The sequence below is a fragment of the Gorilla gorilla genome, chromosome 19, assembly GCF_029281585.2.
Source record: "Gorilla gorilla gorilla isolate KB3781 chromosome 19, NHGRI_mGorGor1-v2.1_pri, whole genome shotgun sequence".
In the NCBI taxonomy this organism is placed as follows: Eukaryota; Metazoa; Chordata; class Mammalia; order Primates; family Hominidae; genus Gorilla; species Gorilla gorilla.
In genome coordinates, this window is record NC_073243.2 from 110,364,405 (window position 1) to 110,386,693 (window position 22,289).

The following is a 22,289-nucleotide window of genomic DNA, read 5'->3' on the forward strand; positions in this document are numbered from 1 at the left end:
CTCGCCTTCCCACTCGCCTTCCCACTCGCCTTCCCTCTCGCCTTCCCACTCGCCTCTTCCCTCTCGCCTTCCCTCTCGCCTTCCCACTCGCCTTCCCACTCGCCTTCCCTCTCGCCTTCCCACTCGCCTTCCCTCTCGCCTTCCCTCTCGCCTTCCCTCTCGCCTTCCCTCTCGCCTTCCCACTCGCCTTCCCACTCGCCTTCCCTCTCGCCTTCCCTCTCGCCTTCCCTCTCGCCTTCCCACTCGCCTTCCCACTCGCCTTCCCTCTCGCCTTCCCTCTCGCCTTCCCTCTCGCCTTCCCTCTCGCCTTCCCTCTCGCCTTCCCTCTCGCCTTCCCACTCGCCTTCCCACTCGCCTTCCCTCTCGCCTTCCCTCTCGCCTTCCCTCTCGCCTTCCCACTCGCCTTCCCACTCGCCTTCCCTCTCGCCTTCCCTCTCACCTTCCATCTCACCTTCCCTCTTACCTTCCCTCTGCTCTGGTATTTCCTCCTCTGGAATTCCCGTTACTCACAGGCCAGACTCCTGGATCATTCTAGCAAGACTCCTTTCTCTTCCCTCAAAATCTACTTTTATTTTTATGTTACACTACATTATAATCCTTACTCTTTTAAAAACATAGACTGTCCTTAATGTGGCCAGTATGTGACTTTCGATGCCTTCAAACCAGTGCTTAAATTCTTGGGTTTTAAGATCTGACATTTCAACATAGGGACTAGGACGGACAGATAGACCAGCTCTGCAAGCCAGCAACAGGAGAGAGGCTGACCTTCCCATAGGACCAGTTGAGGCCTGGGCGCCCTCCTTCACTATGCACCTCAAGAGCCACCTCGGCTCTCTGAAGCAGTTGCATCTGCAAAACAAGAGGCACTTCTCCTTCTCCCTCCCTGCCCCCCGCCCATTCCTGCAGCCCACGTGGCCCCAAGGATAAGAGGAGACACACAGAAGCAGCCGGTAAGGCAGGCAGCGGCCGGCAGGAGGCAGCTCAGGCTCACTGGAGTGGGCACTGCTTCCACTCGCATGTCTACCCATGTCCATGTGGATGTTCACTTCCAAAGCCCAGACTATGAAAGAAACAAACTTACAAATTGTCAGCCTTGACAGCAACACCCTTTATTCAGCACCAGGAATACCCTTCGCACAGAACCAGCGAGCTTCACGCGCTCAGCTTCCCCGCAGAAATGCTCACGGGATGCTGCGGGACCCCCGGCGTGCCACATGCTCTAGCGGTGGTGCTGTCTGAACTGGAGCCCACAGTAACCGCATGTGCCGGTTTTTGTTTCTTTGTCCTGAAAAAATTCAGAAGGAATGATGTCGTATTTCCATATTCTACTTCAAATCTAGATATTAAGCATTGAAAATGTATGTATAAAACTTAGACTGTCAGAAACAAAAATACGCAGTTACTACTGAAGTAAGAATGCAGACTGTCCATCTCGGTTCCAGCCTGACCGAAGCCCCTGGCCTCAGGCTCCCACCCCGGGCTACGCAGCCATCCCCTAGGACCCCCAGGGACATCACTGTCGGCCTGCAGCTCCATTCACTCCCCACACCTCAGCGGCCTGGAGCAGGCAGTGGGTGCTGCTCCAGGACCGTGAGGCACACCCAGGCTCAGCCTGCAGGGCTGGAGCCCAGGAGGGGACATGCCGGGTGCCCAGTCCCACTCTAGGCTGTTTAACCATTTATGCCTGTTACACTGTCCCCTTTTCAGGACAGGCAACAAGATAATGACAGCTTTTAATAAATGTCAGCTCTAACGAAGTTAAAGTCCCTTAACCAGGACTCTGCTTTGGGGAGAACACCAAGCCCAGCAGCCGCCTGAGTCCCTGAGTGCTCCACGGTCGGTGGCCTCCCCCTCTCCCTGCACCCCAGGTCAGCAGCCGCCCGAGTCCCTGAGTGATCTGTGGCAGCCTCCCTCCCACCCTGCACCCCAGTTCCACATCCCAGCTTCAGCCCACGGTCTCTTTCTCTGGTCCTGTGTTCTTTTTTTCTCAATGGTCCTGTATATGACACTCATCAACAGGCATAAAAGATTACATAGGGATTGTTAGAAAATAAACCGTGTGCCCCCAAAGTCCTAACCCCCGACGTGACTGTATTTGGAGATGGGGCCTTTAAAGAGGTGATGAAGGTAAACTGAGGTCACATAGGGGCCCTGAGCCAATCTGCCTGGTGCCCTTATAAGAAGAGGGGATGAGGAGTCTCCCACAGAGGGACAGCCCTGTGAAGACACAGGGAGGAGACCTCATCTGCAAGCCCCGGAGCGAGGCCCCAAGAGGAACCCACAGAGCGGCACGGTGGTCTTGGGCTGCAGCCTCCAGCGCTGTGGGAAATGTGTTTGTTGTTTTCGACCCCAGCCTGCGGTGCTGTGTGTGGCAGCCTGAGCTGAGATGATGACCAAACCGAGAAGGGCCCAGAGAGGAAAGACGCTTGGGTGTCCGAGAAGAGAAACATGCCGCCCAGCACTTCACAGTTGAAAGGGGGTTTTCGGACGGGCGGCTGTATGTAGGCCCTGTAGTGTGGCGCTGTAGGGTGAATGTGCCAGCAGTGTGAACCCCGTAAGGGCCGCCTCGGGAGCAGGTAGAGAAGAGGACAGAAAGAACAGGCATTGGGAGTGAAGGGGAGTATGAGGACGAGCAGGCTGCCCTAACGTGTGCACGGGTGGCCGGCTACGCACCAAGTTTATATACACTTTTGGGTGGCCAAGAGCTCCCCCGCCGCCATCGCACGCTATCACCCGAGTCTCCACCTCGCTCACGGGCTGCTCTGCTATCAAATCAATGGCAAAGTTTTCATTCACCTGGAACAAGAAGACTTACGTAAACAAATACACAAACTTGCTAACTACATACAATTTAACCCACCACACACAAATTCATGTACCATCAGCACGGATCTATGGTGCATGCTTCATTTAACTATTATCATTGTAGACCTTATTAAATTCAGGGCCTACACACACATCTACTTTTCACTGGAATCAAGTTCCAAACGTGGAGAGGCACTGCAAGAATCCCAGCAGCACAGAGCCTTTCCCTTCTGTCCCCGTGTACCCAGCAAACGCTGACGCGTGCCCCGTGGGCTCTGCCACGCCCTCTTCTCCCCACCACATCGTTCCGTCCCACCTGAGGACATTTGTATTGCTCAGGCCTGTCTGTCACAGGCTCCCATGTGCGTTTCATAAGAACATTCTCTCACAGAACCTCCATGCAGTTATCCACCTCAGTAAACATGATACCGATGGAATAGATTTATCTAAAATGCCAAAAATGCCAGTAGCTCTGCAATCCGTTAGACCAACAATGTCCTTCCGGCTTTCCCCTTGGGCCACAGAGGTCCTGAATGCCGGTTAGGCTGTTCCTAAGTGTTTTCTCTTGTTTGCTGCTACCGTACACTGGGTCTCCTCATCCACTGTGTCTTCCACCTGGTCATTTATGACTCATAGGCATGTGCGGGAAAGACTCTGGTAACTTCACGTCCTGCTTGTGTGCTGACGCTTTCAGTTACAATCAAAACGGAATGAAAAAAGTGTCTCCATAATACCGCGATGGGGTGAAGGAGGACACAGGACTACGTGGAGATGCCAGGCAGTGGGTAAGTGGACAGGAAGCTTCCACTCATCCATGTGGGGAATACCAGGGGTCCGCCTACATATTCACTTATTTACATGAAATCCAAAGGAGAAAGCATTGAACAGTTACTACTGTGAGGTGGAAAGGAAGGAGGACGCGAGCACGATCGTTAGACTTTCTTCCAAGTTTTATAAATCTGACTGAGACTATATTTTATATTTTTCAAAGTTACAAAACTAAACTTTTAAAAGAGACAAATGGACCTAAGGAATTCCCAACACTTTAAGAGAGTAACAGGAACACTTCTAACAGGACACACCTTAAGAATAAAACCGCTTCCAAAGCAAATGAAATTATTATTGAAAAATCAGGATTTTCAGTGTGGGGAAGGAAATAGAGAGGTCAGCTCACTGGTTCAGCAGAAGTCTTGTAACCCTGAACTGAGTTTGGAAGGATCAGTGTGACTCATCCCATGTCTGATGTTCACACACACCCTTTCTTTTCTTTTTTTGAGACAGAGTCTCACTCTGTCGCCCAGGCTGGAATGCAGTGGCGCGATTTTGGCTCACTGCAACCTCCGCCTCCTAGGTTCAACCAATTCTCTGCCTCAGCCTCCCGGGTAGCTGGGATTACAGGCACCCGCCACCACGTCCGACTAATTTTTGTATTTTTAGTAGAGACGGGGTTTCACCATGTTGGTCAGGCTGGTCTCGAACTCCTGACCTTAGGTGATCCGCCCGCCTCGGCCTCCCAAAGTGCTGGGATTACAGGCATGAGCCACTGAGCCTGGCCTACACACACCCTTTCTAGCTCCATCCCCAGGACCATGATTAACTCAGTGGCAATGAGGACCCCTGCTGCCCACATGGTGGTCTCTAAACACCATTTCACACCGAAGGGAAGGGACTGGATTCTTTCAAAAATGACTGATTCTGGGTCCAGGACAGGAAATGTTATAGGATGAACTTCAGACACTCTACTGTGGCACAAGTCAGGGAAGCTTTTAAGGCAACTAAGGTTGTGTTAAAAGAGGAGTCAACCCGGGGAAATTTGCCACATGGGATAATCTGGGATACAGGAAATTGGAGGGACAAGGGGATTATAACTGCAAAATGTGGAAACACAAATTTTTACACTCATGATTTCATAAACATATTTTAAAAACTCATTAATTACCTTACTAGGTACTATGGTTTGAATGTGCTCCCCCAAAGTTCCTCTGTTGGAAACTGAATAGTCAGTGCAACAGTGTTGAGAGACAGGGCGGGGCCTTCAGAGGTACTGAGGTCATGAGGGTTCTGCCTCATGAAGGATTCTGGCTGCCCTCACAGGTGGTGAGTGGGCTCCTGGTAGAAGAAGGAGTTCAGTCCCCTTCATGCACACTCTCCAGTCCTTCCACCTTCCACCCTCACCAGACACAGCCCTCAACCTTGGATTTCCCAGCCTCCAGACTGTAAGAAATAAATCTCTGTTCCTTATAAATTATCCAGTCTCAGGTATTCTGTTATAGCAACACAAAACAAACAGAAACTAGAGAATCAACCCATTAAAGACTGGTAAATATAGGGAAAGAATCAAGTGTTTCTTCTGATTTTCCTACAGAAACTTTACCTCAACACCAAGGTTTCTTTTGATATAAGTATTCAACCTAATAAGATGGATAATATCATCATTTTACAACCCGTTATGAAATCACAGATGTAAGAGACAATGATCAAAGTCTCTTACTACAACCAGAACCAATTATATTATGTGCCTCCTGATGGAGGGATACATCACCTATGTAGCAGTCTCACCAGGAACAAAACACTGACCCTCAATCTGATCAAGCCTTGAGATCCAACTAATTTCCAAAACATGCAGAGACAAGAGACATGTTCAACAACACTACAGTGATGCGGTCAGTAGAATCCAGCTGTGGGTGACTCTACAGAGGAAATGACCCAGGTTCTTTAACAAATAAAATTTTCCAATGAGAAAGAGAGTGGGAGACCGATGGGAACCTACAGATTAAAAGAGACATAAGAGACACCAACAGCTGCATGTAGGAACTTACTTGGGCTCAGAGTCACACTGTAACATTTTTAAAAACATGCATGATCAAGAATATTTAACACCACTTAGATATTTAACTTAAAGAAAGTATAATTTTTAAGGTGTGATAATTATATTGTTGTCATGTTAATATATTTTGTTATTTTGGTTTTTTTTTACTTCCCCGTAAGATCTGAATGTTAGTATCTTTTGAAGGTACAGTTAATCCTTGAACAACTCAGGGGTTGGGGGCCCCCAACACAATTGAAAATCTGCATATTATTTTTGACTCCCCCACAATTTACTCATAGCCTGATGCTGACCAGAATGTTTGCCAATAACATAAATGGTCGATTAACATATATTTTGCATGTTACAAGTATTATATATTGGATTCTTATAATAAAGTAAGCTAGAGGAAGAAAATGCAATGAAGGAAATCACAAGGAAGAGAAAATGAACTGACTTTTCATTAAGTGGAAGTGGATCATCATAAAGGTCTTCATCCTCATCATCTTCACGTCGAGCAGGCTGAGGAGGAGGAAGGGAGGGTTGGTCCTGCTGTCTCAGGGGTGGCAGAGGCGAAAGAGAAGCCACTTAAGTGGACTCACAGTTCACACCTATGTTGTTCAAGGGTCAATTTACACACAGATAAATTTAGACTCAGTAACATGATGTCAAAGATTCACATCAACATTACCAGGGGCTGGGGGGCCGGGGGAGAGGCAGAGCAGAGCTGAGCCAGATTGGCCCCTCCGATAACGATTAGCAGAGCTGAGCCAGACTGGCCCCTCCGACAACGATTAGCAGAGCTGAGCCGGACCGGCCACTCCGACAACGATTAGAGGAGCTGAGCCAGACTGGCCCCTCTGACAACTATTTCGGTTGGTAATTGTTGAAACTGACTGCCTGGGTACATGGGAAAAGGGAATCATTAGACTATTCCCTCTGTTTCACAGAATTTATGTTTTTTAAGAAGCAATTAAAACATCCTCGCTTGGCAAATAATGTATTTGATGATGCTCACGATGGCAAATTTGGGAACTTGGAAAGGGGACATGCCTTGATTTCCTCTGACTCTGTAATGAGCCAGCCCCTTTCAGCTGCCCCTGGGAACAGTCAATGATTAAGTGCCAGGAAGACAAGGCACGAAGAACCGGGAAGCTATGGGAAGTAGAGTGCCGGCATCTGTGCATGTAGAGGGAAGGAACTCAACTCTACACCCCCAGCAGGCCTCAAAGCCCAGGGATGTGGGTCTACCTGCATGTCCCCTCCTGGAGGGCCAGCCCCGCCAAGCATGACACAACCCTCTGCCTCGGATGTTCCTCCTGGGGTTCCCCTGCTTAATGGCACAGCCTGAAACTTTGTGCTCCTTCTACAGCGTCTCCGCCCCAGAGTGGAAGCAGCAACAGGGCTCATCACAAAGTCACTCATTTCTGGAGACTAGAGGCCCATTCAATGCCACACAGTCACAGAGAACACACACGCAGTGGGAGGCAGGGCACCACTCTCCCTCACAGATACGTTTCGGAAAGGTTTATTTTTCAAGAGGTTCTGTCAGTTACAGATGACCATTGTGTAAAGCTTTTCCTTGAAGATCTATTTCCAGAAACACAGTAGGAAGTTAGTGGAAAATGAAGCCACATTAAAGCAGAGGCCTGAGCCGTGTGGCGCCGCCCAGGTTGTTCCACACACTCCAGCAACACAAGCCTCTGCTGCTGGCCCGGCGGCTCGCCTTGTCGCAGCGCCTTACAGCAGGCTCTGGAGTGAGCAATGTTCTGCTCACCCCTGCTGCAGGCGATGCAACTAACCATACAAATTAAGCCTTATGGTGTAAATAATATGGTGTCTGCCTAAGTGACAACGTGTCACAAAGGCCGCACTAACAAACTGCCAGGCCCCGATCACGGCAGTCAAAGAGACTGGCCACCTCCCTGCAGGGAGGGCTGCTGACGCCTCGACACTGGTGACTGACGCGGGATGCCCTCCCGTCATTTAGTGTGCGCAGCTCAAGGGTGACCCTGACCGCCCATCACCAGCAAACGTCTGGCTCCAGGAGCTCAGTGCAACCGCAGGAATACAAAGAACCAGCAGTGAACACACCCAGCCACGACACAGAGCCCCGCTCCGGGTTCACTCGGCCAAGCTCCGGCAGTGAACACACCCAGCCACGACACAGAGCCCCGCTCTGGGTTCAGACTCAAGGCTCCATTCTCACTTGCTTTCACCTGGGGAAAGGTGAGAAAAACTGAAGAGCGCTGCTGCACTTCACGAGGGAATCAAGGGAGAACCGTCACGGCAGCCCGCACGCCATCTCTTGTTAAGCACACGGCACATCATACACAGTGAAGTGTCCAACCACTGTAAAATGAGTCCCTCGCCCGTCACTAATGTAAAAAATAGGAAACACTCTTTCCATTGACCTCTTGATGATCAAATGATTGGGCATAAAAATATGTAGGTTTAAATCTTTAGGAGTCAAAGTCCTATTGTGTCAAACTGAGATTACATCTATTAAAGATAAAACATAAAATATGTGATTCTGTGACACAGCATCAAAACCAACGCAGAAGGGAAAAGTCCACCAGCTGGATCATAGACACTGTAGAATATCGACCCCATTCATGGACATTTAAAATAAAGGTTTAATATAAAGTAAAAGCTCAGTTCAATTATTTAGAACATCAGGCATTCTGAACATGAACGCCAATAATTATTTTAGCTAAACGTGTGTATACATGTCTATATAAGTATAAATCACAGGCAAAACTGAAGTTTTCATTCAAATTAATTTTTAAACTAAGTAACTTCATAGAAAATGCTCTAAAAACCACAATTGAGCTGTCTGTACAACATGTTCAAACTTGCTTTGAGAATGTTGGAATCCAGTGACTAATTTTGTCAGTGCCTTGGAAGAGAAAGAACCACAAGACACGAAGACACAACAGAGAAGCAAAGACGAAGCTGGGGAGCTGCATGAGGGAGGAAATAAAGCCCATCTCACCGGAAATAAAGCCCATCTCGCCAGCTCACCGACAAAGCCACCAGCATGTGAACCTGGGGCTCGTGAATTCACAGTTCCAACTATTTTCCTCTGGGTCCTGGGATAAATAAACCTCACTTTATAACCATTATTTCTGACAGTCCAAGCCTTTCTAAAGGAAGCAAAGACCCACAGTTCTTATCCATCCAGAAGATTTCTTTTAAAATCCGATTGCCTTCACTCCACTATAAAGATGGCGTATTTGGGACGGAAGCTCAGGAGGAGGAGCATGCAGAAGCAGGAAGCCACACAAAAGCTCTGGAGAGCAGCCATGGCACACACCGCACCGCCGGCGTCTCAAACACCCCCTAAAGGACGCCCAGGTTGCTTCAAGACAAGACAGACTCAGGCAAACCTCCCCTCTTAAACCCTCTAAGGATGAACCTGAAAGCAAGCACAGAGCTCCGCCTCTGCCACCAACCAGATGACCTGCAAAGGCGGAGGGTGGAATTCCGAGGCCCCTCAATTCAATCTTCCTCTCACGGAGGACCTTCTCAGCCACCACTGTCTGGCTGGGGGCCTCACCCTAGCACCCATCCTCGACTCCCAGTCCTGTCTCCCACCTGGAGCTCCAGCGGCACCACAAGGGCACTTTCACAGCTCCCTCCTGGTGACGCCACCTCTTCCTCCTGCCCCCCAAGTCCTAGGAATAGTGGCTGCTTCCTGCAGCTACTGACCCCTGGGTACCTCAGCACTCCCTCTCAGCTCTCTGGTGGCATCCCTCCTGTGACCAACAGCATGTGTGTGCACGCACGAGAGCCAGCATGGTTCGGGTGGTGCTGCGCTGGCCTCAAGAGACGGCTCAATGTAGACGAAAGATGTCACAAGTCTCTTCCACTGCTGATCCGAGGAGTGCGCTTGTCCTGGGTGATAACACAAGTTACCACCACGGGTGTGCAGAGCCCCTGGAGGTGCCGCGTGGGCCCAGCCTCAGCCTCACTTGCTTCCCCACCCGAGTGTGCCCTGCCCTGCCGGCCTCTTGGGAGAAATAAGAATGAGCGACACCAGCCACAGAAGCCTCAGGGAGGAACCTCTGGTCAATTCCTGCGTGGGCCTGAAGCCACTTCCCTCTCAATTTTTTTTTAATTGTGGTAAAATACACATAACATAAAACTTGCCATCTTTACCATTTCTAAGGACACCACGTATATTCACATTATTGTGCAACCATCACCACCGCCCATCTCCAGAACCTTCCACCTTCCTAAACTGAAACCCCATTTCCATTCAACACTAACTCCAAATTCACCCCCCAACCCCCGGCAACCACCAACTACTTGCTACCTCTAAGAAGCGACTGTTCTGGTCCCCCGTATCAGAGGAATCACACAGTGTTCACACAGTACCTCTGAGTACCTCACACAGTACCTCTGAGTACCTCACACGGTACCTCTAAGAAGCGACTGTTCTGGTCCCTCGCATTAGAGGAATCACGCAGTGTTCACACAGTACCTCTAAGTACCTCACACAGTACCTCTAAGTACCTCACACAGTACCTCTGAGTACCTCACACAGTACCTCTAAGTACCTCACACATTACCTCTAAGTACCTCACACATTACCTCTAAGTACCTCATACAGTACTTCTAAGAAGCGACTGTTCTGGTGCCTCGTGTTAGAGGAATCACGCAGTCTGCTTCTGTGACTGGCTCACTTCACTGAGCGCAACATCCTCCAGGCTTATCCGTGTTGTGGGGCCTGTCAAGCGTTCTTCCTTAAGGCTGAATAATATTCCACTGTCCATGGACAGATCACATTTTGCTTATCCGTTCAGCTGACAATGGACCCCCAAACTGCTTCCAGATTTGAGTTATAATGAATAATGCTGCCATGACACGAGTGTACCCCAGACCCTGCTTTCAGTTCTTTTGGGCACACGCTCAGAAGTGGAACCACTGGATTGGATGGAAGTCCTAGTTTCAACTTTTTGAGGAACCCACACGCTGTTTTCCTTCACGGCTGTGCCATTTTACATTCCCAGCAGCAAGGCACAAAGTTTCAGTTGCTCCACGCCGTCACCCACGCTTGTTTTCTGTTTGGAGGGTCTTGGTAGTTTTCCTCTCTCGTGAGCACTACTCAATTATTTCCATTAATGAAATCTACACACTCTTCTCAGAAGGATAAAACTTCACATTATCGCAACAAAACAGCACGCCAGGTAGACATTTGCACCGCGTGCAACTGCTCCTAATCCTGGTGGCACCATGCACCTTGAAGTCTGCTACTGAAGAACTGAAGGCCAGGCAGGTGAGGCCACAGGGTCACAACTGGACTCAACCCTGCCAGCCTAGGTGTCTCAGAAAACGTGCAGAATCTCGCTGACCCAAACGCCCAGCTGTGGGCTGTGCGGGTCAGGGAGTGACTCCTCCCTGCCAAGCATCTGAGGAGAGAATCCATCCCACTGGCGGGCAGATGAAGGCACAAGCTGAAGCCCCCAGCTGTTCCGTGATCCTGACACACACAGGTGGAGAGGGGTGGCACAGAGTCGCACTCAAGGGATCCCAGCCTCCTGATGTTCCGGGTTTGCTGCCTAATTCCTTCTTTTCAAAAACTAAAAGTAAAGACCTTGTGTATAGACACTAACGTTTAACTTCAGTATTTTAAAAAAATCTAAAAGTGAAGCCTGCCCTCATGGTGGTGGCGAAGGCAGCAGCAGAGTAAGGCGAACACACACTAGAGGCTTCCCTGGGACAGGCGCTGCTCCAAGCCTTTCCTCACCTACACGGACTCAGTGCCCACGAGCCTACAAGCTAAGTCACTGAAGCACACAGCCCTCATAAGCCCATCAGCGCAGGAGTCTGAATCCGGATGCGGCCAGGCAGCGCAGCCCCAGCTACTAACCAAAAAAGCAAATGATGTCGCCAAGTACCTGGCTACCAGGCTGTTGTTATTGCTGTTATTATTACCACACCTCACTGCAGACCTCCCCCAGTCATCCCTTCTATTAGGGGACAAGTCATATCTGCTTTTAATTTTACTTGTACGACTATAAAGCAATGAAAATATTTCCATCAACAGCAGAGAAATACCTGGTCACTTCCAAGTTTGTTCCAGTCCCCCATCTGACTTATGTGGCCCCAGAGTGCCACCTGCTCCAGGACCATGTGAGGCCTGACTTCTGGCTGGGGGTGGCTGGCACATTCTTTAGCACATGAGGAGTCTCCTCACAGGAAGGCCCGTCACAGGCCCAGGGGCCATGGATTCCTTTGCAGGTACCCCCGGTCAAAGCTGGGCAGGAGCCACACAGAGATACTTTCCACTGTTTTTCTGCAAAGACCAGCTCAATTATCTAGCTTCCTGCTATGCTTGTTCTACAGGTGAAGTTCAGATTCACTTTATTTTTTTCTTTTTTTTCTGGAGATAGAGTCTTGCTCTGTTGCCCAGGCTGGAGTACAATGGCATGATCTCAGCTCCCTGCAGCCTCAACCTCCCAGACTCAATGACCCTCCCACCTCAGCCTCCCACGTTGCTTGAGCTACAGGCATGTGCCACCATGCTAGGCTAATTTTTATATTTTTTGTAGACACAGGGTTTCACCATATTGCCCAGGCTGGTCTTGAACGCCTGGGCTCAAGTGATCAGCCCACCTTGGCCTCCCGAAGTGTTGGGATGACAGGCATAAGCCTACTGTGCCTGGCCCAGTTTACTTCTTAAAGTATTACTTGACAAAACTAGAGGACAGTACGATCAGGGGCTGCCAGGGGTTGGGCAGAGGGAGGGATGAACAGGCAGAGCACAGTGGATTTTTAGGGCAGTGAACTCGGTACAACACTGTCACAGTGAATACATGTCATTACACATCTATCCAAACCCTAGAACATACAACATTAAGAGTGAACCTGTGGACTTGAGTTAGTAATAATGTATGAGTATCAGCTCATCAACTGTGACACAGGCAGCACACTAATGAGAGATGGCAGTAAACAGCAGAAACTGAGCTGGGGGGCTGTGAAAACCCTACTTTCTTCAGTTTTTCTGTAAATCTAAAAGTGTTCCAAAAAATTAAGTCTCTCAGAAGCCAAACAACTACTACTAAAAATAGTACTAAACACCAAATTTGTGTTGAAAGAAGGAAAGCTTGGGCAGGATGCCCACTCATCATGTTATCAACATGCCTTGAACCTCCAAGGTGTGAGGCCAAGACGTGCCCTGGACACTCGGGATGCTGAATGGGGGAAGGCACTGGAGGCTAGGCCGGCTGGAGCGTTGAGGTCACAACCAGGACGCCCTGGGTGAGCTGCCGGTCACAGACACTACTATCACACTATCCCGTACCCACCCCTCACTGGCTTTGCCAATCCTGATTCTGTTTGGTTTAAGTTGTTTCCCACTACCCTATGCTACACCAACCAGAAACCAGAAGCTACACAAAGAATGTTCAGCAGAGACGCGTTTGTGACAGGGACCCGCATACTTGCTTCGTCACTACAAGAGCTGAGATAGGGAGCTGGGCTGGAAGCCAGATTGCATGAATGAGCCCAAGGGCTTCAGGACCAATCTGCTCCAGAACTGCTCAATCTGGGGCTCCTACCTTGCCCCCACGACCGTGCCATAACACCCACAAAGCAAGGATGTAGAGTCCAGCCACTACCTCAGTAACAACCACCCATCGATGCCCAGGAAACCTCCGTCACCACGGTCACTGCCAAAAGAAACCAAAGGGCCTGTGAACCCTCCCCACATCCATCGGTTTCTCCCCTTCTCCACGGTCACCACTAAAAGAAACCATACCGCATCCACACTAGGAGAAACCTCCCCTTCTCCACGATCACTGCCAAAAGAAACCAAAGGGCCTGCAAATCCTCTCAACATCCATCGGTTTCCACCTTCCAAATGTCAAGTTCATATACCTAACAAGAATGCCCAGGACAGCCTGCACACGGAAGAAATGTCCCATTCGCAATGCCATGAGCTCCTTTGTGTGAATCATTGGGATACAGCATTGGAGAATGTGGCACATGGAACAGATGCTTCTACTGGGAATACACTAACAATTCAAACAACAAACAGAAAAGGGTTTCTGAGGATGGAGAGAAGGAGCACTTACCCTATGCACCACTTACTCGACAACTGACAGTGTGATATCACTGGAGACTTATGATTCAATTAAAAATATTCACATGGTTCCATGTCACAAATGAGAAAACTGAACCCATGCTGTGATTCAACCTCACAATTTTTAGACTGCAAGTCCACACAGCTTCTACTCCGAGAGGCAAACCCACCAGACACAAGCCCCTCTCCACCACCATGATCCTGGTAGACATCACTAATCAATCATGGCACACTCTTTCACTGAATGTGCATCAGGCCTCAGGATCTTTCTCAACCCAACACTCAAGCGGCATTGCCAAATAATCAACCACTATAAAACAAACTTTTCTGACACCCACCCATCAAACCACACAACAGTGAACCAGCTGAATTTTGAGAATGTGAATTTATAGTCAATTCATGATCATGTGAGCTTTTCTGGAATGCCCTGTAGCTCTGGAGTAGACATACAAAAACTACACACTGGGAATGGATAACGTAACCAAGACTGAAGGAGAAGGGAAAATACATGATTTAGGGATAGCTACGGTGTTAACAAGAAGAACACCAGGCTAACCAAAGTGGGAAAAAGAATGAATAAGGTGGCTGTGAAGGACGCTTCACAGCACCCTTCAGGAAGCAAATTCAGGAAACATGGAGGCATGCCTGATCTAATTACGAATTCAGGAGCTCATTGACATGAGTGATAGAGAAGGAGTCAGGTAAAAAAAAAAATAGGCTGATTTAGGCAGAAGGATTCTAATTTCAACATTCTTTCTCCAGTGGTCACTCACAGGCACCTGAACTGATCTTCCCTTACAATGCATAGAGCTAATAGACCCACTAAGGGAAGAAAAATTCATGCGCCATTTTCAGCTTGTCAGTGTAAGTCCCTGTAAAAAACACACACTAATTTATTTGGTGAAAACTATAAAAAACACACCTCCAGGTGGTTAAAAGAATAATTTTTTTAAAGTTGATATGATTTACTTAAATCTGAGAGTCTCAGGAGAATAAGGGACAAGAATTTAAAAAAAGATCACTTCCATTTATATGCAAACCAGAACTACGGCTACAATGTTATGTATTTCAGGGCGAAACAAGTCAGAAATAGACACAATTAAGATTTTAAGAAAGGAAGAACCCCATCCAGAACTGTTAGGGTGCTTGCAATATGGGGAAAATTTATTTAAATCTTATATATTAATTTTTATTTCTTGTTGGTTACATAAAAGTTTTAGGAAAGCTTACCTCTCTTCACTAGATTTTTTACTCACCTCTTTCTGACGACCTACAAACCGAATTCTCCTGTAGTCTTTATCATCATAAACCTGGAAAAAAACAAAAAGACCATGTGTGACTTTTACGGCCTAATTCTGAAAGTCACTTCATATCAATCATAAATATTACAGGAAAGTGTCTTTCTTAACTTTTAGGCCATTGATGAAAAGTCAAACAAGTGCACAGTACTCGGTGTAATCAGGGGCATTTTTAGCGAGATACCTGGGATGAAAACGGGTGATCACCTGGATCACAGAGCAGCACAGAGACATAGCCCGGGAAGGTGGAGCTAAGGAGGAGAGACAAATCCTGACCGAGGAGAACCGCCCCCAACCTTCTTTGGCATATGGCCTGAGAGCTTTAATATCCCCCCATTAAATCTACTAGGGCACATTCCAGTATACACAGGTACCTTTGTTCTTCATTTTGGCTTAGGGCTTTTTTGTGCCTTGGACTACAACCGACTTCTCAGGTTACTAAAATTTATTATTGAATATTACACAAATTCTAAACGTTCTGACCCAAATAATCGGCTGCCACAAATCGCCTATGGGCAGCCAGTCCACAGCAAGTGCTGCCCGCTGGGGAGACTTCCCGTTCCAGAGCCCGCAGGCCCTGGAAGGACGAGACCCACCGCTACAGGCTGCCACCACCGTCCCGACTCGCGGGCGTCCTCCCCGGCGCGTGAGCGACAGCACAACCTTACCACGACCTGCGCTGCCGGCGCAGAACCAGGGCCGCGGATGCCCGGCGAGCCCACTGCCACCAGTCGCCCGAGGTGCGGCCGGAGGAAGGGGCATCCTGTACCCAGCGGCCGTTACCTGGCCAGTGTGCGTGACCTTCTCCCCGGTCGGCGAGACCCGCACCCCGAAACACCTGGCGCCCAGGGGCAGGCTCCGCGCCGCCTCGCCGCACCGGTTCAGCAGCCGGCAGAAGGTCATCGCCGCCGCCATTTTGCGCCGCTGGCCTTTGACCCGGCGCAACGTCCCGCTTAGCGCCAACGCATGCGCACGGCTTCTGGCGGCGCCAAACACCCGGTATTTATTTCGCCCTGGGGGAGCGCGCGCGGGTCGGGGCAGAGGGTGCGCCGGAGCTGCTCTCTGATTCAGGTGATCACCCGTTTTCATCCTAGGTATCTCGCTAAAAATGCCCCTGATTACACCGAGTACTGTGCGCTTGTTTGACTTTTCATCAATGGCCTAAAAGTTAAGCGGCCCCGTTGCGCCGGCAGGTGCAGCCTCATGCAGTTGCAGCCGCAGGCTAGAGCTAGGGCCCTGATGAGGCAGGCAATGGTGTGCGAAACCTTCAGCGATTAGGAGTACCCAGTGGTTCTTATTTAGCGGACAGGCAGGGGAGGATGTAAACTGAAAATACATTGTTTACATTCTTATGGTAACCGATAATCATGAGACATTTAAATATCAAAATTATTGGGTGAAGGAGTCAACTGCTTAGCAGACGAGACTGGAAGTGCATTCTCCTCGTTCAAGGCAAGCGTTCCTGTGTGTGGTTATAGGGAGCCGCGGAGGAAACGTGTATTTGGGGGATTTCTGCAACAAAGCCTAGTACACCGACTGATTTTACAGCATGCAAATACAGCCTCTAAAAAGGCCCGTTTTGCTTAGAGCTGACTTGGGTATAAATCCCAGCTTAAGCTCCAGCATCCAGCTTTTATTTTGCTGTGGTCAGAGCCTGAGGACCACGTGACTCCAAGAACAAAACACTAGAGATGGATGAGTGGCGGGGAAGATGATAAAGAGGAGGAAAGGCATGAGAAACAAGAATGCACATGAAAACCTCCGGTCCCGAAGATGTCCCAGCAAACGTGGTGGTCAGAGGCAGATTTGTCCTGGAGCTGATAAACTCCAGCGGCCCGCCCGGTGTTCGCCGGGTCAGGTGGAAAAAGTGGGCGCTGCGATGAAGCGTTGGGGCCTGCAGGGAGTGCGGAGTGGACGTAGCCACGTCTGCAACTCACCCGGACACACACAAAAAGGAAGGCGAATGGAGTTACGGGTAGATACCTGAAAAGGCAGGGATAAGCGAGCTAAGTGTAGAATCTAGGTGGCAAGTATATGGGTGTTCACCGTACAATTCTTTCCCTTTTTCTCTATGTCCGAAGTTTTTCATAATGTTGGGGAAAACAGCCGTAACCAGTTGAAACTACTGCCCGTCTCCACTCGTTTCCCGGAGCCTGTTTACATTTCTCCCGTCCACTTAAAAACATATCCTCTTTCTCAGTTTGTTTTGACATTGGTATTTGCCAGTTTTTTCTAAGGTCTAAGTGGTTGTAATTTCTTTTTCGTTGCGGATATCCATTTTCGTTCCTGGTTTTTGCATTTTTTTTCCCGAGAGCGCTCCAGTCAAACACCGCGACGATCACGGTGGCCCGCAGACAGTGCGCAGTCGGGGAGTGATACGTCGCACTCCAGCGCCTGCGCACTCGCGGCTGCGTCTCTGCGCCCCGCACTGGACGTGGGCACACCACGTGACCCCCCCCCGCTGCCATCTTCCTTCCTGGCAGCAGCGTCCGCGTACCAGTGCGCAGACGCAGGGGTCGGCGCCGGGTGAGAGCGTGCGGCAGGGTAAGGGAGCCGTCTTCTCAGGTCAGGGGTCCCGGGTGTCCTGAGAGTGGGGGCTGCGAGAGGGTGGGGCCGGCCACCTTGGGACCCTCGGGCGTGTCTCCCCGAGTGGGCTGCGGTCAGAGGAGCGTGGGCCGGGGCCTGGCGGTCTCAGAGGGCCAGGGTGGGGGGGTGCGGGTCCGACCGTGGGCGCCCGACCTGGCGACAGGAGGGAGTGTCCAGCGACCCCGGGGCGGGAGAACCGGCGGCTCCCGAACGCGACCTCACAGCCCGCGCGCAGGGCCGGCTCCGGTGCCGCGGTGTCCTCCGGGCCCTGCAGGCCCAGCTCTTCCCAGCCGGGGCCGCTGAACCCTAAGGGCCGGGGCGCGTGGGGAAGCAGGGGCGGGCGACCGGGGTGCCAAAGTTCCGTGCTCTTCCTGAGCGGGGGCCTGGCCCGAAACTGGCCCGAGGGAGGGCCCCTGGGTCTGGGAAGAGTTGGAGGGAGGAGCTCATCAGTTGAACCGCCCTCGACCTGGTGTCTGTTTGGAAAGGGATGCGGCCTAAGTTTAAGCTCCCTCCCAGCCAAGTGAGCCGCTCCTCAACATCGCGGGGCTTTGCACACTCACCTACACTTGCAGCGGCGGGAAAGGGAAGGAAGCCACCGTCCACTGCCCCTTATTCTGCTGGCACACTTGGCTGATTAAGGCAGTGTTGAAGCTCAGGTCGAGGCTGCAGCTGGTATGGGAACACCCTCAGACCCTGTGGTCCCTGCCTTCCCAAGCCTCAGTGAAACAGAGAAAAGGAAGCCTTAAAGAGCAGGTGGAAATGCAGGAGAAGCTATAACTCCTTTTTTTCTCTCTCCCATAGATTCACCACAACATGGCAAATCTTTTTATAAGGAAAATGGTGAACCCTCTGCTATATCTCAGTCGTCACACAGTGAAGCCTCGAGCCCTCTCCACATTTCTATTTGGATCCCTTCGAGGTGCAGCCCCCGTGGCTATGGAACCCGGGGCAGCAGTGCGCTCACTTCTCTCACCCGGCCTCCTGCCCCACCTGCTGCCTGCGCTGGGGTTCAAAAACAAGACTGTCCTTAAGAAGCGCTGCAAGGACTGTTACCTGGTGAAGAGGCGGGGTCGGTGGTACGTCTATTGTAAAACCCATCCGAGGCACAAGCAGAGACAGATGTAGACCCTTTCCCTCCAGAGTCACGCACATACTCATCATTGCATCACTTGGGAGAATGGTTGTATCTTACGGAAGGAATTATCACATCAAGGAGTCAGGGGAAAGTGACTGGAAGCAAACGCCCTAAAAGTTACCCATCACGTTTCAGTGTAAATGAGTAACTATAGAAGACATTGCGTTATCTTATTTCCACAACGTTCCAACTAAAAAACATTTTCCTATTAAAATAGACCTTCTGAATAGCTTAGTTCATTCATTCTCTCTTAACTCAGGCTGCAGGTAGGGATTGGATGGTGCTGGGTGAGGCTGGGCAGGACTTCTCTATGTCTCCGTGAGGCTGCTTAGAGCCTCTTGGAAGAAGTGGTGTTTTGGTCACCCGTCACTGTACAAGCCAAGGCTTGGTGGCTTAAATCAGCCATTTTACATTGCTCACGATTTTGTGAGGCATTTGGGATGGGCTCAGCTGAGCAGTTTGTCTGATCTGTGTGGCATTAACTGCAGGACCCACTTCCAAGATGGCACCGGCTCTCCTGTCTGGGGTCTCAGTGCTCCTCAGGCTGTACGTAGCACCTCCTCAGGCAGGGCCCACAGTGTGGCTTGCACTGCCCCACAGTGAGCTTCCCGAGAGTGTCCCGAGAGACCCAAGCAGATGCTACGAGGCTTCCTATGACCCAGCCTCAGAAATTCCATTGTGTCATTTCTACCGCACTCTTTCAGTCCCTAGGGTGAGCCCAGATTCAGGGGGAGGCGAGGAGCTCCCCTTGCTAGAGGATGACCACACCTACAGCTAGTAAGGACTTGGAGGGATGGAGTGGGCTGGTCCTTCCCTGGTCATCGGGATTCAGAGTTGAGTGAGCCCCATGCCTTGGGGGAGCACTGTCGTCAACATGAATTTGGGGGTGGGGAGCACAGTCCAACCCAGAGCAGATGCTGAGATGGGACGGCCTTCTCACGGCTCCTTTCCTCCTGGCCAGGGACACCTCCCCTTCTCCCAGAAAGGAGTTTCGTGAGACAGGAGACCACGCAAGAAGCCTAGCACGGGGGGAGCGCCCTCCCACCCAGATCGGCAGCAGGGGCGCAGCAGGGTCACCCAGAAAGGCCTGGTGGGGCGGCAGAGGGGGCACCATGGCCACATGAGGGCCAAAACTCCTCCCCAGCACCCACATCACTTCTCCAGGGGGAACAGACGCTGGCGTGGGTTGCTGTGAACTCTGTGCTGTGCCCATTCACCCTCACGAAGGGCCTCTGCAAGCAGCTTGACGTGGGCATTGCAGCCCACAGGCGTCTGGCCAGTTGAAGAAGGTGGAGGGCGTTATTACCTGAAAGAAAAGGGAACCAGCTCTGCGAAGAGCCTGCTTCTGTTGTGCAGTGTAAGGGAAGCCCTCTCTCAAGCCGTTCTTAAGTGAGGAGTTGATGCATTAGTGTGTCTGTCATGGGGGCCCCTGAAAGTGTCAGAAGCCAGACCCCACTAGGAGACCTGTTATGCACTGGGGCTGAGAATAGTTCAGCAAGAGAGAGGACTTTCCTCAAGCGTGTGTGTGTGCGTGCATGTGTGTATGTGGCACGTGTGTATGTGGCACGTGTGTGTGCATGCATGAGTGTGTCCACATATATACGCGTGTGTCTGCATACACTACCTGAACAGTGTGGGAGGGTGTGATGAGTCAGTGGCACCACTGTAGTGACCCTCAGCAGACTGTAACCTTCAGCCAGTGTGTGCTCTCCATGTCTCTGATCTCTCACGGGGTGGGTGATGTGGTTTTGAGAACCACAGGGTCCTGACAGCCCCCAGCATGGCTTGCCGATGCTTCCCGAGCACCCTTAGCCTGGGCCCTGGGGTGAGGAGGAGAAGAGGTGCTGCTGCCCTCACACCCTTACTGCGTAGGAGCGTGTGAAACAGGCTGGTGAGTGCTGTGTGTGAAGCGTGCCAGGCCCTCCAAGGCAAGAGGTCAAGGATGCTCCCTGCAGGGGATGATGGCCAAGCTGAAACTTTGGTTGCAGGGGAGGCAACCCGAGGAGGGGCCTGAGGCTGGGCACGGGCAGGGGGCATCCAAGCCATCCTGCGTGGATGAAAACTGGGTGTGTTTCTGCAATACGCAGTGCTCTAGGGGGAGACCTGACCACCGGCTGCATGCTTGCAGTTGGGTGTGATGTGCTTACGTGCCATGCAAACGTGGGCACATAGTCGTGGCCTCTTGACGATTGCACAGACACATCCCCAGCAAGGCAGCGTGGCACAGGAGCCAACAGGAAGGAATAAAGAAGGCATGGATTTCGTGGCACGCTTGATCCAACGGGGAAAGGTGGGATTCTGCTAATTTTGCTTAAGTAGAAATCTAAGGCTGATAATTACCTATCCAGGCTTCAGTCCAGAATAAGTGATTAATAAAAGAATTCTGCAGAACCAGGCCAGGGATCCTGGGCATCGGCGCTGTGGACATCTGGGGCTGGATTGTGCTCTGGGCCCATCCTGGGCACTGCCAGGTGTTCAGCATCCCTGGGCTCCACCACAAGATGTCGGGAGCACCCCACACACAAGCAGGGCCAACCAAAAGTGCCCCAGACACTGTCAAGCACTCCCTGGGGGGCAACTCGTTTCCCCAACAATGAACCAGGGTTGCTGCCGCCTGTCCTAACTGGGCACACCTCATGACGAGGGCTGGGATGCAGGTGCACCACTGGAAGGTGATCTCGGAAGTCAGGATGGGGAGTGGGGATGTGAGTCAGGGAGGGAGAGGAGCTTCCAGGGCACAGAACCAGAGGGACACGGGGTGCCACCCTGTTGTGTCCCCTGAGCTCTGGCAGAATGTACCTTGGTGTCCTGTAGGGGATGAGGACTGGGGGGGCATTTATCCACAGATGCTCATCACTGGTGGTTGAGGGTGACCGTGTGGGGACTTAAATCCCAGGCACTTCCAAGCCACCCAAAGGTGGGCTGAGCAGGTCCTCATGGGCACAGAGAAAGGCGACTGCAGAGAGAGGAGGGGTGGGCACGTGGGCCGGCGGGGTCATCCTGTCAGGAGCTGTCCCTGCACTCGCGAGACCTACGGGTGGGCTGGGGCCCTGCCAGATGCCAGCCCTGTCTTGCCAATGTCCTCCCTGTCTCCTGAAGGTGTGGTGCCAATGAACTGAAAGACGGATTGAAAATACTGTGAGAAGTTAGAAGTGCTATTCAGGTGTACGTTATTAGGTTATTCTCTGAGGGACTTTTAAAGTAAGATCAACTGGGGACAGCAGTGCAAGTGAAGGAAGAGTAAATGATGCCCAGATGGAGAGAAGAACATAGGAGCTGTCTATGCATTTCCGGAAGGAGGCGAGGTGCTCTGTGGGACACTGTCATGTTTGTATCCACCTAGGAGGCTACTCACGGACCAGGTCTAACTGATGGACCACCCACCTGGCAGCGTCGCTGTCACTCACCCAGGAGAGTGGGAGGTGAGACCGGCACTCCCAGGGTCCAGGTCTCCTTCCTGTGCCGGACCGGTGGGAGCTGGGGCTTCCCTGCCTCCCTTCGAGTGGGCATGGCTGTGAGACCTGCTGTGGCCTATGAGGCTGGCTGAGGGTCACCAGCAGGGTCTCCGAG

At 51.1% G+C, this 22,289-nt stretch overlaps 2 protein-coding genes across 6 annotated transcripts; one reads left to right on the top strand and one right to left on the bottom strand.

The window, feature by feature from the left end:
• Nucleotides 1-1,084: 1,084 nt before the first annotated feature.
• Nucleotides 1,085-15,913, bottom strand: NDUFS6 (NADH:ubiquinone oxidoreductase subunit S6). Of its 2 annotated transcripts, none has more exons than XM_055366829.2 (4): nt 15,482-15,760; nt 14,957-15,010; nt 2,674-2,796; nt 1,085-1,285 (listed from the first exon to the last, which is right to left on the bottom strand). In XM_055366829.2, exons 1-4 carry the CDS (start codon nt 15,758-15,760, stop codon nt 1,220-1,222), a joined length of 522 nt encoding a protein of 173 aa, XP_055222804.1. In that variant the 3' UTR covers nt 1,085-1,219. The 2 variants fall into 2 exon arrangements, with proteins under 2 accessions (XP_055222804.1, NP_001266642.1); NM_001279713.1 differs by lacking the exon at nt 15,482-15,760 and adding an exon at nt 15,782-15,913 and having other exon boundaries at nt 1,220-1,285.
• On the top strand, nt 15,856-18,948 carry MRPL36 (mitochondrial ribosomal protein L36). 4 transcript variants are annotated; one of them, XM_004059076.5, is made up of 2 exons: nt 15,856-15,997; nt 18,386-18,948. In XM_004059076.5, exons 1-2 carry the CDS (start codon nt 15,965-15,967, stop codon nt 18,707-18,709), a joined length of 357 nt encoding a protein of 118 aa, XP_004059124.4. In that variant the 5' UTR covers nt 15,856-15,964; the 3' UTR covers nt 18,710-18,948. The 4 variants fall into 4 exon arrangements, with proteins under 4 accessions (XP_004059124.4, XP_004059121.3, XP_004059122.3 ...); XM_004059073.4 differs by lacking the exon at nt 15,856-15,997 and adding an exon at nt 17,434-17,542; XM_004059074.4 differs by lacking the exon at nt 15,856-15,997 and adding an exon at nt 17,450-17,563.
• The last annotated feature ends 3,341 nt before the right edge of the window (nt 18,949-22,289 follow it).

Excerpts from the sequence above, each read along its gene's own strand:
- MRPL36 (XM_004059076.5), top strand. The coding sequence starts at position 15,965 with ATGCGCACGGCTTCTGGCGGCGCCAAACACCCG. Across the intron at positions 15,998-18,385 it reads CTGGCGGCGCCAAACACCCG|ATTCACCACAACATGGCAAA; the intron begins GTATTTATTTCG and ends TCTCTCCCATAG.
- NDUFS6 (XM_055366829.2), bottom strand. The coding sequence starts at position 15,760 with ATGCCCCTTCCTCCGGCCGCACCTCGGGCGACTGGTGGCAGTGGGCTC. Across the intron at positions 15,011-15,481 it reads TGTGGCAGCCGATTATTTGG|GTTTATGATGATAAAGACTA; the intron begins GTCAGAACGTTT and ends GTTTTTTTCCAG. Across the intron at positions 1,286-2,673 it reads CAAAAGTGTATATAAACTTG|GACAAAGAAACAAAAACCGG; the intron begins GTGCGTAGCCGG and ends GAATTTTTTCAG.